This window comes from Cygnus olor, chromosome 1 (assembly GCF_009769625.2).
Source record: "Cygnus olor isolate bCygOlo1 chromosome 1, bCygOlo1.pri.v2, whole genome shotgun sequence".
Taxonomy (NCBI): domain Eukaryota; kingdom Metazoa; phylum Chordata; class Aves; order Anseriformes; family Anatidae; genus Cygnus; species Cygnus olor.
Genome location: NC_049169.1, coordinates 183,659,645 through 183,678,560, shown reverse-complemented (window position 1 = coordinate 183,678,560; position 18,916 = coordinate 183,659,645). Strand labels below are relative to the sequence as shown.

The 18,916-nt window shown below is 48.7% G+C and overlaps 1 protein-coding gene across 3 annotated transcripts in view; it reads right to left on the bottom strand.

The window, feature by feature from the left end:
• The window catches only part of SMAD9 (SMAD family member 9), a 36,990-nt gene that overhangs the window by 16,974 nt on the left and 1,100 nt on the right, over window positions 1–18,916 (bottom strand). For all 3 annotated transcript variants that reach the window (XM_040543524.1, XM_040543517.1, XM_040543511.1), the window contains exon 2: window positions 4,952–5,560. In XM_040543524.1, the coding sequence (XP_040399458.1) occupies window positions 4,952–5,363 (412 nt within the window). In that variant the 5' untranslated portion in view covers window positions 5,364–5,560. The remainder of the gene's footprint in view (window positions 1–4,951; window positions 5,561–18,916) is intronic.

The following is an 18,916-nucleotide window of genomic DNA, read 5'->3' as shown; positions in this document are numbered from 1 at the left end:
TGGTTATAAATGCTGACACAAATATATTGTTTGAACATGTTTAAACATATTGTTTGGGCCCAAGAGCTCCGTCTAGGTAAGGCCGATTCTTTTTAGGTAGGTTAGCTAGCACCTTTAATTACAGCGAACTCTCGTTTATCCGGTGTAATGAAAGAGCGGAATAATTGCTATAAAGCAAACAGAGATAATGCAAAAGATGTGCATGAGAAGAGGCTGCAGGAACACCCTCCCTGGGAGATGAGCACCCACTGCTTGCTGGGAGAGCTGGGGCTGTTTCGGCAGGAGGAGCCGTGCCTGGTCCCAGCAGCAGCTCAGATCCCTGCTCAGGGCACCACGCTGATGCTGGGCCAGGGTTAAGCCACGCTCCTGCCCAGCCACGGGCATGTGCCATTTGAGAATTTGCCTGTCACCTGTGAAGTGAAGCACTAAAAACATATACAAAACTGGAGCAATGACAGAGGTTCACTATAGAAGTTAACTTCTTACCTGCCTGGCAACACAGGCGCTGGGATTCCTGTTCAGAGACTATGTGTAGCCCCTTCTCTGGCACCAAAATTTTTCTAATTAGCTTCTGGCCAGCACAGGGATGGTTTTCTGGAGCCTGCTTTCCTCCCTTCAGCCTCTGGCATGCCTACCTGTGGGACGAATATTTTGTTGCCACCCTCTAAAGTCCTATTTCTGTTTCTTCACCTCTTCTGTAGCTTTTTGGATTTCCTCAGACTTCCCAGGTGGGATTCAAATAGGAGTTCACATCTGAGATGTGTTACCCAGTCCCCCATGAACGTGTTTACGGCCAGCAGAGAGAAATAAACTCCTTTAGCACTCAGTTCCTCTGCTCTATACAGGGACAAGGGCAGCGCCACCGCTGCAGGTGTGCCTTTGGTCAGCTAAATCCCTGCCATCCCTTGCTGCTGTGAGCAGCTCCGGGCTGTGAGCTGCTGCTTCTGGAGTTTCCCCTTGCTGCTCCACGACACTGGTGCGATGCCTGCCAGGTTCCCTGCTGCCTGGCCAGCTTGGACCAGCAGCCCTGGCAAACAGGGAACTCCGGTGATGCCTTCGCACCCAGCAGAGGTGCTGAGCAGTGCTGGCACCTCCACGTGGGTACCGCTGCTGGGGAAGCAGCTTTCCCCAGCCCTGTGAGAACTCGGAGCAGCTGCTTTTCTAAATGAGGGCTGAGAATCGAGATGTGTGAACAGCACTTGCCAGGGAAAGCCATTGACTCGCCCTGAGTGAGTCAGCAAGAGGAATTTTCAGGCCTTGAACTCATTCCCAGCTCTGACCAGGGCACTCTTCATTTCTGCTCCGCTGTACAGTTTTTGCGACCTCACTCAATCTTTCCACTGACTGCTCTGTGGCTGCCTAGAGGGCTGAAGCCTCTGTGGTGGTGAGGAATTCAGAGATTTTTTTGTTTGTTTGTGGCTTAAAAAAAAAAATCCCCTGAGGGCCTTGTCCTCCTTGTTCTTTTGGGAACAGAGGTCGCTCTCCAGGGCTCAACCATTCTGAAGGAACTGTGACCAGAGGCATGAGACTGAGTGACTGAGTGCACCAGGGCCAGCCTGTCCTCCTAAGTTACCTGCATTTTGCCACTCAGCGGGGTCTTTTTCTTCTACCTGCTATTATGAGCCAGGATCCTTCCTTCTGTGCATCCCTAAGTGTTCAAAGACCACAAAATCACCTTAGAATGGTTTGGGTTGGAGTTGACATTAAAGACCACCCCGTTCCAACCCCCTGCCATGGGCAGGGGCACCTCCCACCAGACCAGGTTGCCCAAAGCCCCATCCAGCCTGGCCTTGAACACCTCCAGGGATGGGGCATCCACAGCTTCTCTGGGCAAAGAGAATCTTTTGACAACCTTTGTTCAACTGAAGGCAAACAGAGACATGTCCCAAGTCCTGCCACCACTGCCTTTCCTGCTCTAGGTTCTCTCCTGTTCTCCTCAGCTGCAACAATTCTTGCTAGAAACCTGGCTGTGACTGTGGTTATTGAGCCTGTGACCTCAGGTGCTCGCAAACTGTCTGCCTCACTATTTAATTCCAGGTACCACATCTGCGCTTTTTCTGACACATCAGCCCATCTCTGCAGAGTCCACTACCTTCCGAGGCCCATCCTCTGGTGAGACCCACTTGTTCCACCTGTTTGCTATGCCCAGGACCATTCACAAATGTCAGACACATGGCCAATAGTAAGATCATCAGGTGGTCTTCTAACTGGGAAGATACCAGACTGCAGACCTACAGGGGGCTGATGAAAGCAATCCGTTGGTGTAAGTTCACGTAGGCTCCGGCTGTCTACTGCCACAATGCACATGAATGATCTCATATAAAAATAAGGTGAGTGTTTAGATGGCTTTATGTTTTTCCAGAACTGCAGCTTCTACTGAAAATGAAACATTCAGACTTCTGACAAGCTCTTCAAGGGGGAATCAGAGTCTAACCATCACGTCTATCTCCTTTAGGCTAGGTGGCCTAACCCCTACCTGCACTGTGCTGTTGCACAAATAGAGGAAATCTTTTTTGTTTCTTTTCTAGACGGCACCTGTGGTCAGCAGACCTGCAAGGAGGACATCCACTTGAGAACACCTGCAGCAGCAACGAAAGTCACACAGCCTGTGCAGCACTGGTCAGCACAGACCGTGACGTGGCTGGGCAGCCTGAGGACACATGCTCTGGTAATAGGGGTGTAGGGATCTGTCAGGGCATTAGAAAAGGGACGAGGCCCTCCCATCTTGGACACGACTCACTCATTCTGGATAAAAGGTAACGGACCTGGCCACAGAGGGGCTGACTCTGCAAGGCAGACTACAGTGATCAAAGTGAGCACCAAAAGGACAGACACTGGTATGGAAATAATGTTGGCTACTGGATTGTAAATAAATGTGCTGCTGAATAGTTTCATGGGTAGATCCCTTAACTCACTGGGATGAGGTTCAGAGAATCCCACATAAGCCTAAGATCACCAACAGCCTACATGTAGATTTCCTGTAGGAAAAAATAGGACTGTTGTTTAAACAGATCGATTGCTCCCAGCCTTTTTTGGTGGTAATCTCACTGCTTCGACTTCCCCACCAAGCTCATTTCTTCTCTTCCCTCATCCCCCCATTTGCAGCACTGCTTTCTGAGTGGCCTGGAGCTGCGTTACTGCCACTGGCAGTGCTGTAAGCTGTTTCTCTTTCCCCTCCAAAGCAAGGTGGTCACATCAAAGGTGCCCAAAAGTGTCTCGTGTGGGTCAGGCTGTGCCGGGGAGCATGCTGGCATTTCAGCAATACTCAGGCCTGCAGCCCGGCCATGTTCCATTTACTAGTACAGACACAGCCAGTCTGTTCCACCGGCTAAATGGTAGGGACATATTCACAGCTGAAACCTTCTGAGTTTCAGCCTTGGAAGCCCTTTAGCAGCTGCTGGGTCATCCCAGCACTGTTTCTTGTCGGTGAGCACTGACCAGATCAGAAGACGGGGGTTTAAAACATTCCCGTGCAGAGCTGTCAGCCACGGCGCTGAGGAGACTCCATTAGCTACGCTGGAGTTACACCAGAAGAAATGAGAAGGCACTAGAGACTGCAGCTTTCAAGGAGAAAGATACACAACATGGGATATTTTATGAGCATCTTTTCTTAGTTTCTTGAAGAGTTTACGTTAGCAAGGCAGAAGATCAGCTCTTTCCACTGAAAACTGTTGACAACGTGCACCACTCCCTGCAGCTGTAAAATTTTAGTCGTGACAATGTTTACAGCAGCTCAGATACAACTTCAAAATGACAGCTCTGCTGCAGTGGGTGGACTATCAGGAAGGGGAACAGCCCCTGTTTAACAAATGTTAACAAATGTCTCTCCCTTATTTCATCTGTGTGAAAAGAAACATCCCACAGTTCACTTATCTGATCCTAATGTCACCTCAGAGTAAAGTTCATGCCAGACAAAGAGTAATCACGGAATAATAAGTATACACTTACCAACCGTATCCATTAGTAAATTGAATTACTGCGATTTTTTGGCAGCAAGGGAGAGCTAGGTTAGACATTAGAAATCATTTTGAATTGCAAGGAGAGCAAAGCAATAGATTCTTCTGCCTGGGGAGGTTGTGGAGCCTCTATCGCATGGGATTTTCAGAGCTAATTAGAAAAACATCTGTCAGGAATGTACCTGGCAATTAGCTTTGTCTTGGGAGTAGGGGGAGAGGGGAAAAGGTTGACTGCTCGAGATCTCTACCAGCCCTGCTTTCTAAGATCCCTGCAGAAGCCAGCAGTGAACACTACAATTTTGTAACAGCTGTCTCATTGACACAAAGCCCAACTAAATGACCCTTCAGTGAGGTCAGAAGTTTTCAACGCTGACCAAGTCTAGTCTAAACGGGATCATCAGTGGAAAAAAAAATCAAAGTTTTATGAGAACTTGGGGGATTTATTCCACATAAACTACCCACTGAGGTCATTAAATCCCACTGAAGGCATACCATCAGGCATTTTAAGAGGAGTCAACTGAGCTGGTTTCACATCCATGGCAAAACAAGCCATCTCACTGCAACTCTAATCTATACAGAGAGAGCTATACATTTTTCCTGTGGATCAATGAGACAATTTTTGGTTTTCAGACAAGGTAGTAAGACCAGGCTGGTGCCTAGCCTTCATGCCCATGGGCACAGCAGTGACCCCGGTCTATTGGGAGAGGATTAGAGGATGGCCAGCACCCATGTCCACAAAAGGAACCTCCCTTTCAGCACCCTGGACAAGATCCTTCGGGGGTCCAAGGACACGCAGACCCCTGCCAGGAGCTCCTCACCGCAGGTGGCCATGACTGCGATGCCCCTGGGCCGGGAAAGAGCCAGGGTCCTTCACCATCAAACAGAGTCTGCCTCTTCAGATCTCAAAGGAGGACTCGTTAGGATGCACCGGGTACAGATCTGCCAGTACAAGAGCTAATGGAGAGATGTGAATCATTTGGAGGTGATATAATTACCTGGGGTTTCCACTCGCCGGTAATGGTAGGGGTTAATGCACACTTCTTTCTGTTTGGAGCCAAATGGGAACTCGCAACATTCCAGTGGTTTCAATTCATGGTGAGACTGTAAATCAGGCCAGCGCCACACTCTGCAGTATATGACATGGGGCAGCCCCTTGCGGTGAGACACCTGCAGCCGCCCATCCAAGGAACGTGGGATCGTGACACATTTACTGGGCTGACCCGGGCAGCTTAGAGCCCTTTCCAGTTCTTCCATGGCACCCTTTTTCTTCTTTAATTTCTTCACCAAGGAATCAACAGCTTTTTCTGCCCACTTTTCCTCTTCATCTCCTTGTTTCCAGCCCAGCAGCCTTTTCACTGCGGGGCTGGTGAAGGAGAACAAGGAACTGATAGGGGTGCTGGAGTGCATAAGAAGCAGAGATCACACACCAGTGTCAACGGAAGCACGAATCACTCTCCTGCCTTGCAAGGCCTGCAGAGTTTTTACAATATTGTGATGGACGCTTCCTTCCAAGAGAGGATTTTGTAGTCTCAGGTGCTGGTTACAAGTAGTCCGACAGGGTGGGTCTCAGAACTTTCCAAACATCAAGAAACTGCTGATGAAGCCTGGAATAACAACACAACACAGAGTTAAGCTTCACACACTCCTTTCATTGTTCCTTCAACAGAATATTTTGAAAGAGAAATGATTCAAAATCTGCATTTAATTTTCATTTTCTGCTTTTTTGTTTGTTTGTTCTGCTTTTGTTTGGTTTTGCTTATTTTGGGTCCAAGTCTCTCCTCCCCACTATCCTCCACACTCATTTTAGAGCTGTGCCTCAGAAAGTGTCCAGTCACTTTCATTTGTAGTTAGAGTTTAATGCAATAGGCAAATTGTTGCAGATTGGGGGTGTATTTATTGTGAAAGAAAATGTAGCTTTTTTTTTTCTATGCTGGTAGCTGTAGGTTCAGCTCATGCATCTTCTACAGAATTAAATCGGTAATATCAGATTGTATGGGAGCAACGAGTAGAATATTTTTCTGTATTCAACTCCTTCTCTGCCCCTCCAATCTCACCCTGCTTGTCAAGAGCTGTACAATATTAACTGTGAAATTCTTTTAAAATTCAACTACTCCCAGATTTCATTTAGTGCCTTTGAAAGATCTATCACTATTCTCTAAGCTTATTTACATTGTCTCACTTTGCAAGAGAAAACCTTGTTTGCCCAGCCAGTCTGTTTGGCTGTCTCCAATAATTCAAAGTTTTTTGGATGAAAATCACAGGCTTTTGGACACAGACTGTACTGGATGGATCCTGGGTTGTTTCTGCTAGGAGCTGCTACTCTGACAAAGTCCAACAGAAAGAGTTTAGTTCTTGAGGGCTTTTCGTTGTTTTTATTTTACTTTTTTTTTTTCTCCTTTTCTTAATGTAGCTGGAGCCAGTCTAATTTTAGCTGAAAATGACATATTTCCACTGACTGGAACTCTGAGGAAAAACGTCCTTGTATGTCAAGCTATTTACTGCTTTAAATATAGTTCACGGACCCCCTGTGCATACCAAGTCCGAAGGACTGCACAAAGCACTTGAAACGGGAGATGGAGGCAGCTGCTAAGTGGATGCATCCAGAGCAGCAGCTCCGTGGGAAGAGCAGGTCCTTCTCACCCCCATGCAGCCACCGAGGAGACAGAGAGATGCTGCCTGGTGGTGGCAGCAGCAGGGCTTCCCAAACCGCGTTATTCTGCGGTGTTCTTAAATTCACAGCTGTTAAAAGAGTTCAAAGGGCGCTTGGGGACACTGGTCAGGAGGCCAGTCCCAAAGCCTGGTTCCTGAGCAGGGTCTGACACCCTCAGCACCACACAACCCTGCAGCACGCTCTGGAGTTCAAGGAGCACGTGGAGAACGCTCTCAGACACGTGGTTTAATTTTGGGGTGGTCCTGTGTGGAGCCAGGAGTTGGACTCCATGGCCCTTGTGGGTCCCTTCCAACTGGGGACATTCTCTCATTCCATGAGAGCAGCAGTGGTGAGGGCAGGGGCTCAAATTCCCAACTTCTGTGGACTTCCACAGAGCAGGGGAGATGGAAGCACTTGACCCCAAAGGACAGAGAGCACGAAGGTGCCGCCCTGGCATGTCACAAACCCGAGAAGTGGCTGCTGCTCCACCAGGAGGTTCACACCCCAAGCACCAGGGGACAGGAGGTAGCATGCAAATACGGACAGAACAACTACAGAACTGGAAGGGAGAGCAGACCCACCTTGCTTCATGCGCCTACCACAGAATTAGGGTCAGGGTTATGCAATTTCCTTATTTTTATTCTGTGTATATGTCTGATTGTCATTAGACACTGAGAGAGGCTCTTGCCAGAGTACGGCAACAAGCACCTCACTTGCACCAGTCAATAATCAATAAGCAACCCCACAGAACTGCTCGAACTTGTCCCAGCAAAGAGAAACTTCAGATCCTCGACTTCTTTCTCCCTCTGTATTTGTAAAAATCCTACGACCTGGAGCGTTTAACTGGATCGTTGCTATTGCCACTGAATCAGAGCCGAAGTTTATTCCAGACACTTAGAGGGAACAAGTGAGAAAGAAATGAGCTCAGAATGATTTATCCCAGGAAAAAACCCTCGAGCTGTTTGTAAAACATACTGCGGATGAACTTTGGGGCCGGCAGGCCCCAGCTTTTGTGAGATCAGGCTCAGCCTGCAGAGCCCCAGCTCCTCCCAGGTGCTCGTCCCTTGCTGCCCACCGGAGCCTGCGGAGAGCCTGCCGGTGGCTGCCTTTGCCAAACCCCATCCTCACACGAGAAAATAAAAACAGGGCTGGGATGGCTGCGGGTCAGCCCTGAGAGCAGCAAGAGGAAGCGAGGAGAGGCTGGGATGAATGCCCGAGGTACCAGCGCTGGTGCAGAAGGCTCTGCTGCAGGGGAAAAGGGCCGGCGCTTCTTATCTGCGGGGGTCTCCCGGGCGTTAGCGTGTGTCAACAGCTGCCCCGATAACGTTAAGGCAACGCTGCAATCATCAGAGAGGAAAACATACGTGTTCACGTAGAAGTATTGTCCCGAGCTTTTCTTTTCCATTTTGACCGAGGTTTTAAATAAACACATTAATCTCGTTCGGTCAAATTAAATAACTCAACAGTGACATCAGTATGAGTCTGAGCACTATTGTTGCTAGTGGGAGAGTCGCCAAGGGTATGTGTATAAAAGCAAAAGCAGCGCTTTGCAGTCCATGTGATGCAGTCTCAGATAAGTACGTTGCACAATTTCCTATCGTTCTCCCCCCAGTTTCTTCTAAAATCTTTTTCGCCTCAAATCCAACTGACATACAAAATATAGATGCCATTAAATACATTAAACAGCTTTCAAATAATAGAATTATCAGAGCATCCTAGTTTAATGTTATTAAATTACATAATACTGCATATTATTCAGCCGACGAAGCCATGTGTTGCTAGGCTTAGATACCCCATTATGAAATACCTAGGCAGCCACTCCGCTCCACGGCTGTAAAGATAGAGATGTTAATTCACAATTTCATTTTAATGATCTCTTAGGACAGCAGTTGTTTAAACTGCGTGCCTTTTCTAACAGGCAACTTGCCCACCCAACTGGAAACTTCCGATGCCGGAAGGTTTTAAAGCTGTGTTGGACACATTCGCCGTGCTGACGACCCGTCTTGTTTCTTGATGCTCACCACTAGAGAACACAGAGGGGTAGGGAAGTGTTATGGTTGTGATCCACACCCCCACCACATGTATCGTGCCCTGGCCGTACCGTGATGGGAGTTCTGGTCTGGTTGCCTCTATCTCCTTCAGCGACAGTATGATGTACTGTCGTATGAGTCACACATCATTCAGGGGACAACTAACACGATTCCTTCTTCTTGGAAGACATGGGAAGCTTTGTCTGGCTGGTAAGAGACTAGTCAAGACCAAACATGGTCAGTCTTCCATGCCTTAAGTCTTTATTCCATTGCCGAGTTTAGCCCAAGGTTTAAAACTTGCTTTATGGGAGAGACAGAAGACACACAGCATGTAAGCATGGACCAAACCTTTTTGTTTTTGTGGTCTACAGGAAGAGGAAAAGGTGGGACTGGAAACGTTTCAGCCCAGCTCACCTGTTCCGTTCTCCCTAAATACTGGGTGCCCACCTTAGCTACATCTAAGCTAGCAGATTAAACAATGCTGGGGAACATTTCTAAGCATGAGAATTTGATTATGTACAGTGTAAATTGTTACCACGGTATCTGAAATGGCTTTGATCTGTGCCGAGTAGCAGTCCCTCACGTAATTCTCGTGCACGATTCAGGAGTTAGCAGGGAGCAGGGCTCACTCCTAATAAGAAGTTTGCATAGAGCCTCCCTGTTTTGGAGGATGAGACACCTAGTGCATGGAAGCAAGTGTCTCCCTCCCAGTTGGCCTCAAGGCCAAGAACAGTACCAGGCATGTTTAATTTACTGGTTTGGAGACAGCCTTGGGGTAGAATTTACATGGCCACATAAACACGTCCAAATTGTTGACACTCCTATCTGACCTAGTCACCCTGAAATCCCTGAATACATACGTGAGAAATACGTGTGTGTGCATGGCACAGAGCTCTCCACTCCATTTCCACCCAGAAAATGATCAGCAAAACCCAGCACTGCATACAACGAACGCTGGGCGAGATGAGTCCCGCCTGAGATGTGAATGACTGCTACGGACAGGAGCAGAGGGGACTGGAATACTTCCTCCTGCTCCTAAGCACATTTTTCACCTGGCAGTGCAGAGCTAGCCTGTAGGCCCTCAGGTCAACAGGAGAAACGTGCTCCTCCAGGAACTCCTCTACAGTAACTTTCCCTGTGCTGCTGAAGAGCCCGACACACCACGATCGGAGAGAAGCAGATGAAACACCATCACTGTGGTGTATACTTGATCATCACATTACACATCACGTGATGTTCCCTGACCCAAGCCGAGTCCTGCTGAAGCCAGTAAGAGGGGCTCCTTCCAGAGCTCATGGAAATTGACCCTCCTCTGTATCTCATGTGACAGCACAGCGACACCTCCACTCTGGAAAGGTTTGGGGAAATTTAGATTTGGTTTCATGCAAAAAGGATCCACTGTGCCACTAGGATTTGCATCATCCCCTGGCAGAACATCTGCGCAGGTCACTGTGCTGCTGAAGTTCCCTGATAATTTAATTTCAGTGGGCGTAGCGGTGGAATTGGATCAGTCCTTGTTAAATTTCGCTTCAAGCTCTATGCAAGAAGTCAAAGAGGAGTGCTGCAGGGATGCTGGTGAAAACAGGTTGAAAACACAACACCAGCACGGCGCCCAGCCATCCTCAAAAGCGTATCTGTGCGTGTGCACGTCTGTGCAGATGTGGGCATGCATCTGGTGTCAGAATAAAACTCCGAGGCTCTGCCCTGCCTCGGCTAAGTGAGCCGCGAGAGGCACGGCTATCAGTCTCGAAAATGGCTGACATCATCAGGCTCGGTGTCATTGCAACAGCTAAGTCAGGCCACAGAGGGAGATTTCTCAGAGGGTCGTCTAGACAGAAGCTGCACAGTTCTTGGAGATTGCACGCGGCTGGAAAATGGAACAGCGAGACAATTATAGCTGGAAGTCTGCAGCTCGGTGACTAAATCACAACAGAATTGGACGGGAGAATATTATTTCAGTCGAACAATGTAAGAAGGAATGCTGTGAACACGCACGCGGTCGGTTATTTTTACCTAGCACTGAGCTAGTTACTTCTACCTACTAGGAAAGAGAAAAGGACGTGAGTTCTCCCAGAGCTGATATTGCTGTAATTGAGACTTGATTTGGTTTCAAATCAATTTAGTGCCCAGCTGAGAGCAGCCAGCGTACTGCAGCGGACGGAAGACTGCAGGCTGGCAAAGATCTTCCTCGGTCACGTTGTCACTGCTGTTTGCTCTCTGGATCTTCCACAGCTCAGCGGGGGGAAAGGGTTTTAAAATAAAGAAATAAAAGACTGTTTACAAATACTTTGGGTCTCAAATGAGCGAGGAACCTCACCAAGCTTGCCCTGGGCCTGCTCACACACCCTGAGTCTGAGGCAGAAATCCTGGCACTGGCACAGGATTTCGCAGGCACAGCTGCTCGGAGCAGGGCAGGGGAGGTTTTTATGCATGCATTTACCCCTGCAGAGTGCCACGGAAATGCATACGTGAGCCACACACGCACACGTGCTGCTGCTCCAGCAGGCAGCTCACGGCTCAGGAACAGCGGCCCCGTGTTATTCCTGACAGATGCAAATCACCTTGAAAAGACTCATGTTCCACTTGTGGCACCCACGGCATAATTTGGGATCCCCCGGGCTCCTTCTTGGGATGGGGACCAGAAAGACGAGGGTGTTGTTATGAACCCATCCAAAACCACTGCCTTTTGCACCCAACAAAACACAGGGAATGAATTATTCATTACATTGTTACCGAGTTCTTCCACAACCACAGAACCTGACACCCAGGGTTTTAATTAAATAGGATGTAAAGAAGGATTTTTTTTTTTTTTTTTGCTTTTAATTAAGAAACCAAATTTCTTCCTGGTTTGACCCTGAAGTGCTCCAATTGAAAACAGCTGCAATGATATGAGGTAAAGTACTTGAGACTCAAATTTACCCATGTTTCACACAGCCCTGGCAGCATCTCATTGTTTATTCCTATAAGCTTAAATGAATAATGCAAACTTCTGAAGCTCATTTTCTTGTTTATTTCAACTTTGGTCTGAAAGCCTTTCTGCGCTGAACTTTGAGCGAAGCCATCGATATCAAAGACAAATCCCACAGCGCTTCGTGCCTCTCTGGCTACTCCTCCACACTGCGGAGCCCTCGCTGCATTCAGGATTAGAAGAGGACAATGTCTGATGCCAGTGTCTAAACATCTGTGACTTCCACATAATCTCTCTGAGCTTGTGGAACCACTCAGATATTACCTCAGCACAGTCCGGCTTCTCTCGACAGGAGTAACACATCTTCGTTTGCTATAAAGGAGGACAGATTCAGGCACATGAGCTGTACAGCTTAACACAGCCACATAAATTTCCACAGGGCAAACACTTGTGGCTGTGTTTGAGGCATAAATTCAGTCAAAAAAGAAAACTAAGTACCCAGCTTGCTTTTGGTACGTCCGTGGTGCCTAACTGGGAAAGGATGTACTAATTTCCGTAGTGGGACCACTCCGAGCGAGTGCATCTTTGAGATGGTGCAGCCCCAGGTTGAATGCAGAACGAGTTCATCTTTTGGGTACCGCAATCAGCAAAGCTGCGTTAGTGAGGAAGAAGGGAGGGACACGGATGTGGTGACAGCACACGAATGTGCAAAAGGCTGCTGCAAGTAGGGTAGGAGCAATCCATATTTCATGTCCACATGAGAATGTGTAACAGTAGAGAGCTATGTGTTGGGATACTTACTGCTGTTGGAGGTCTGAGAGAGCAGATCACAGAGCCACAGGCTGGCTGAGGCTGGCAGGGCGCCCTGGAGGCCCCCGGTGCCACCCCTGCCCAAGCAGGGACACCCAGAGCAGGCTGCCCAGGGCCACGTCCAGGCGGCTTTTGGAGATCCCTAAGGAGGAGACCCACAAGCTCTCTGAGTTACCCAGCTTTCTTCAGGAATAGCTGTGCTGGCCTTGGGGAGGAAGAAGGGACTGGAAAGCCCTGCAGCCCTCTGTAATAATCAAGCCCGTGAGCCTCTCTGTTCAGGCACAGCACTACGCTAACACGGTTACGCTGGTTTCGAGCCCTAGGCTAACTCAGGCAGTGCTACCTGCATCCCGCTGCTCAGGATAAACACGCTCACCTGAAAAAAAAAGAAAAAAAAACAACAAAAAAACAGAGAAAGCAGAGGACTGGAAATTCTCACTAATTTGCACCTTTGAAAATCGCCCACAATATGTGGAGGCACCACAGAGAATTACCACAACCAAAATCTGTGCAAAAATACGAAACCGGACCAACTTATCACTGTGATCTCTCTTTGACCGCGCTTCCTTCCTCGGCATTAATTTTTAAAGGAAACCAGGGGCTGTGATGTTTATATGGAGTCAACCACAGTGCGTTCCCCGGCTGGGCCACACCGAAGTCTCTGAGATGCAATCCCGGAGGGATACACCCTCTGCTCTGCCCCACGCCCTGCTCCCCGCGGGCAGGAAGACGAACCGATCACCCAGCCCCTGCCTTATCCCTTCCTGGGGCTGCTTTGCTCGGGCACAGACCGGCAGCCCTGACAAAGCTCCCATCTCCCAACCGCCTTCCCCTCCTGAGATAACACCCCCAAGGAGTCAACATGCTGCGGGGAAGCTCTGAGGACGTATTAGTGGGAGAAGGCAGCGGGATACGACGGGGAGGTGCATCAACTTGCCTTGGGGAGCCAACACATCTTCTCGTGGCTCTGGTCATCCCCATTTTATAGACAGTCGGTCCCGCATTCTTCACATACCCACCATTCCCAGTGAAACTGTAGCAAAACCCATCGGTGTTTCTAAAAATGGAACAGTTGGAAATACGCAAAAAATAGAGTTCCTGCTTTTAAAATAAACGCTGACTCGTCTCTAATACAAAGCACGCAGCCAAGTGCCTCCAGAACAAACACTTCACAAAGGAAGAAGGGGACTAGAAAAGAATTTCAGCTTCATTGCTGGCCTGAAGTTTATATCCACACTAATCAGATCCTGTAATCCTTGTTATCAATCACTGGCATTCTTGGAGAAATTCCCAAACACACATTTTAGGGAAAGGATTTGCTTGGAGTTAGACGTTAAGAATGCTGCGAGTAAGGATACTTCTGAAGAACAGCTGCTTCACCTAGGATCTGGCACTCAGGTCTGATGGAGAGGCTATCCTGAAAGTTTAGTGTCTCGAGCTGTTAGAGAGGAATGCACTTTCTGAGCTCGAGTTGTACATTTACAGCACGTGCACGGGAAATGGGTATGGCAACTGTTTTCTCTGTGTAGCACACGCCATCTGCCTAGCAGGAGATCTGAGGCCCAGCTCTGCGGCGTTCAGGTGCCTAACACCTTCATTTCCTGCTGGGACACACGGAAAGGAAGGGAGGCTGGCTCCCTTCGGCAGACCTGCAAGGTCTCATCCTGGCGATGAAACTTTGGTGCCTGCTTCTCCGTGCATCTCGCATTTTTGAGACCTGCTGCCCAGCTGCGCCAGGTATCCAACATCCCAGAGCCAAAGGTAACCTGTGACACTGCGAGCTGGCTGAGTGATCTGTGCCCTGTAACGGCCCCACGTTGACAGAGCAGACCCAGACATGGTCCTGGCTGCGGCTTCCATCCCGACACCTCGGGTGGGCTGCCCGGGGGGTCACTGACTCCATCGCGGTGCTAACGCAGCAGGCACCTCTTGCAGGTTTCACCGAATCCCCCACTCAGCCTGGCGAGCGAAATACAGATCGATAAATCACACAGATGGTCAATGAAGGGCTCAAAGGGAAGAACCTCCAGAAGCAGTTCCAGCGGGCCCAGGAGGGAGCAGCTGCACCGCCAGCCACCTCTCCTTCCTCCCCACGGCCACCTCCACGTAGGGGGAGGAATGTCACGCACGCAAACTCCCCACGTTAGCAGTTTTCCAGGGAAATCACGCTAGGCATTTCATTGCCTTCAAACCATATCGCATGCAAACCTGTCTCTCCTAAAAGGCTCTCACTGTGGGAAGCTGCTAATGCGCTCAGACTGACATATGGGCTCTCCCGCACCGACATCCGCAGCCGTCTGCGCTAATGGAGCCCTCAGCGGCTCCTGAAACCCTGCGGGGGGAAGGGAGGAGCATCCACCGGGCCTAAAACTGTTCAGAATAGGCGTGGAGGACAGGTAGGCTCTGGTGTTAGCGGATTTCATCTGATTCACCGGCTGGGGTTGCCTTGGACAAGGGGCCGATGCTCGCAAGGGACAGCACCGAGGCGTTTTCCATGAAGAGCATCTGGATGTGCTTGGACTCTCCGTGGAAGCTGTCTCACAACAGCAGCACCAGGAACAAAAGGAGCAGGAGCTTGTCTGTCTAGTTCCCTCCTGTGGGGGGAGAAGGAGGAGACGGCTGGCCAGCCCCGGCGACTTCAGCCGGAGATGTGGGTGCTCAGCTTCTCCACAAAGCAGAACACTTGCTGATGAGATTAAACAGCCTTCACATGCCTACGTTAGGGCCTGGGAGCACAAAATGAGGGCCGGATTCCCTTTAAGATGCGAGATGACATGCCGTGGTAACAGCCAGCTCCAGAAAACGCGGGGTACCAAGCAGAGGGCAGAAAGAGGGCCCCGAGCCTTCAGAAGAAACGTATCTCTTCTGCAAACTCACCCCAGGAGCCCAGGGAACATCCCAACTCTGTTTCTCCCCTTCCTCTCCCCTCCTACCACTCGGCTCTGCCCGAGACCCCACGCAGGTCTCCACCAAGAAGCCCAGGCCCCAGCAGAAGCCTTGCAGGACAAGCAGCAGGGTGCCGCTTCACACAGGGACGAATTTCAGTTTCCCTACTCTAGATGGCCCTGTGGAGGCTTCATGCCCTCCATGAAGCAATCCAGGAGCTCTCGATTAAAGAGATAAATTATCCACCTCACACGCTGCGGGGTAAGAAACTGCACGTTGGCAGCTGGAGTCATTTGATGGAGACAAGTAGGTTTGGATAGGCCAGGCCAGCAAGTAACCAGAAAGGAGTCCCGAAAAGCCACGTGAGCTCTAGGTGCCTTTGGTCCCTTCTGAGCCCAGCACGTGGGATCCCATCCTGTAACTGGTCTTCCCTCGGGTGCCCTGATTTCTGCACCTGCCATGTAGGTATCCTGACTGGGACCGCCCTGTAAAGCCCTCGGACCTCTCCTGATGAGGAACGCTCCACAGGAAAGCTTTACCAAAAATAAATAAAAAAAATTTTCACTAAGGGAAGGCATGGCAAGAAACTGCAAAATGATTAACCATTGTTTAAGTGTACCAACCTCAGCAGCATGGTTATTTGCATTATAAAGTGTTCTTAATTACACGGAGCTTTGCTGTGAGCAAACACCACCTTCTGGAAAGGGTACCACCACCACCAGCCCGCCGCCTCGCGCTCCTCACAGCGCAGCTGCATGACCGAGTACAATACGGGGCAGGACAAACAGAGTAACAGTTATCAAGCAGCGACCAACCTTGCTCCTATTGTAGCCAGGTAATGAGGGTGAAAGGAAGCCTGAAGCAGAACAAACTGTAATGACCCACAGATCTGTTCATTTTCCTTCCTCCTCCTTCCCGTCTTTCAGTGGACCGCAGGACCGAGGCCAATAGTCCTGGAGAACCGTGCAAGCGGGGACATTTTTCAAAGCCTAACTAAAAACCAGGAGTATATAAAGACTCCAGAACGGGAGTCTGCGCGGAGACATTTCAGAAAGGAAAACAAAAGATACGGGGTTTTGGCAGGGGTCGTGCTGCCTGGGAACAGAACGTAGGTGGAAGAAGGGAGCTTGTTGGGAAACGGGAGGTTGCAGTATCGAGCTGGAAGGGTGCCACTGCGTGCACTAATGCTTTGGCAGCTGCAAACAAAAGGAAGGGGGGAATGTAAGAAGTAACGTGAAGAAAAAGTGGCAGGAGACATCTGGGAGTACCAAGAGTTGTGAGGAAACACAGCAGTCAAAGGATGATGCCGAGTTTGGCAGAGGGAAGGATGGTGGTGTGACTGACGATGAAGAAGAGTGGGAAGGAAACAAGTTCTGGAGAGAAGGATGCAGGAAAGACACGGCATTTCTCCTCCCAGGGAGAAACACACCTAGAGCTTCATGCTGCCTCAAAAATAAATAAATAAAGATAAACCACAGGGTCGATTATCAGATTTTCTTTTCCTTTCTGCTTTCTGTTTTTACAGTGGTGACCGTGTAAGCTAGGAAATCGTGTCCACCTCCACGGTGTCCTTGCTGTGCCCTTGTCCAGAGGAGCTGAACCTCACAGAAAACTGTTCTGCCGTGCATCTGTCTAGGATGTTGCAACAGTTCTTGCAGAAACCTGCAAGTGGTCCTGTAGAAAAATCCGTTTAAAAATCACAGCTATCTGCACAAAAAAAACCTTGGGCAGACAGTGTGTCACCTGCTCTGATGTAAACGTGTACGTATACCCATCAGGATCTCGGTCTGGGCTCCGATCCCGCAGTCTATTAGATCCCCTCATCTGCAAAAGCTCAGCAAGGATTTCAGCTACTCTAGTGACTACACGGAGCCCTAAACTCTTCAAATCGCCTCTTTATCTGCAAAATTCCCACACTATTACCATTCCAACGTTATAAAGAATATTTTTGAAAAATTAATTTTATTACACTGTATTCAGTCTAATGTTTCTTACAACAAACGTCCTCAAAGACAGTAATAGGAAAGCAATGATTCTCTCAAATTGTCATTGCTATTACTGTCTTTGGCTGTTAACGTACAATAACTCTAATGATTCTTTATACCAGCCTGCAGCAGGAAACCACGCAGTCTACCATAACAGCCTTTGGTATGTATGTATTTGCTGTGCTGCTATCATAAATATTTTAAGTGAAATTTTTAATTATTTCTTTCCCATCCCTGTCATTATTATTATTTGTAATAGATATGCTGCACAGCAAATAGAATCTATGTACACTTTCACCACGTTTTTTTGCAGCAAATTGCCTAGAGCACATGTATTTCCCCCCCTTTTGGCTCCCTGAATTCTTCTGTTAGGTTTCTTTGAAGCAGGGTGCCTCGTGCAGCTGATGCCGGAATACTGCTAGCAAGTATCAGCACCGGTGATAAAACACTAGCTAGTGTTTTGGTTAGAGGTCACTTGTAATTAGCAGTCATTGTCCTTTGAATTTAACAATGGAAAAATAAAACTTTATCATGACAGATTAGCCTGGCCATCAGAATTACAGCACTTTAGCATTCAGCAGTGGATTAGATGACACTCTATCTGCCGGGCTGATAACAGCAGATAGCTAAGGATTCAAATGTGAAATGCACCAAGTCTGTAAAAGAATAAAAGGGGAGAAAGGAGGATTAACTGTCCAGATGTTATGTGATACGTTATGCCGACACTTCCCTGCTCCTATTTTACTGCGCTAGGCCTTGTTCCATCCCCAGCGAAGGCAGCATGGGGCACTGCTACCAACTCATGTGAAAGCAGCTTCCAGACCCAAGCGGCTCCCCAGTTCCTCTACACTCCTCTCCACCTTCTGTGGATATTTGGCATACGCGCGTGTGCCTCTTAGCTTCAGACAAGTGCATTAATAAAATATTAGTGCCCAACTTCTTCGCAAAGTTGTGCGGCTGACAGCTCAGAGTAAACCTTGGTGCGTGTTCGTTTCAGTTGCTGCATGTGCATAAAAGCATCTGTCTCCAGCCCCTATCAACACACGAATCCTGATTACCACCAGGATGCGTGGTAAAATGCACTCGACCCCTATTTCAGTCATTTCTGCAGAATTACAGTTTATCAGCTTATATGCCTGTGACATGGTGAAGTAGAAAATGTTTGTTAACTCCATCACAAGGGACAGACAAGAAAGGAAACTACTGCACAACTCAGTAAATGTAACACAACGTATACTTCTTGATAAAATTCATGTTTATCTTAGCCACTATGTCAAATTAACTCAATATTTAAAATAGGAAAAAAAAATACACTCCCAGCCTCTGTTTTAAAACCTAGCAGGAAACAAACACGCACCAGCCAGACACCGGTACTTATCAAATCTGGACGAAGGGAGTTGTCTGGCTGGATTAAAACGGATGAGGCTTGTTGGAGTGATGGCATTTGTCCTACCGTTGCTGAGGGGAAGAATTTTGTGGCGTTTTTCTCGAGCTTACGCTCCCGAAGACGAGCAGGTCGCTCCTACCGCAGGGACGGGCGCACGGGTAAAGCCCCTCGCTCCTCCACGTCGCAGGTACGAAGGAGCGAAACTTGCCTTATCTGCAGTGTCCTTCCCAAACAGCCCCAAACTTGAACACATTCCAAAGACGTGCACATCATTTCCTACTGCTACCCAGGGAGAGTTCATTCA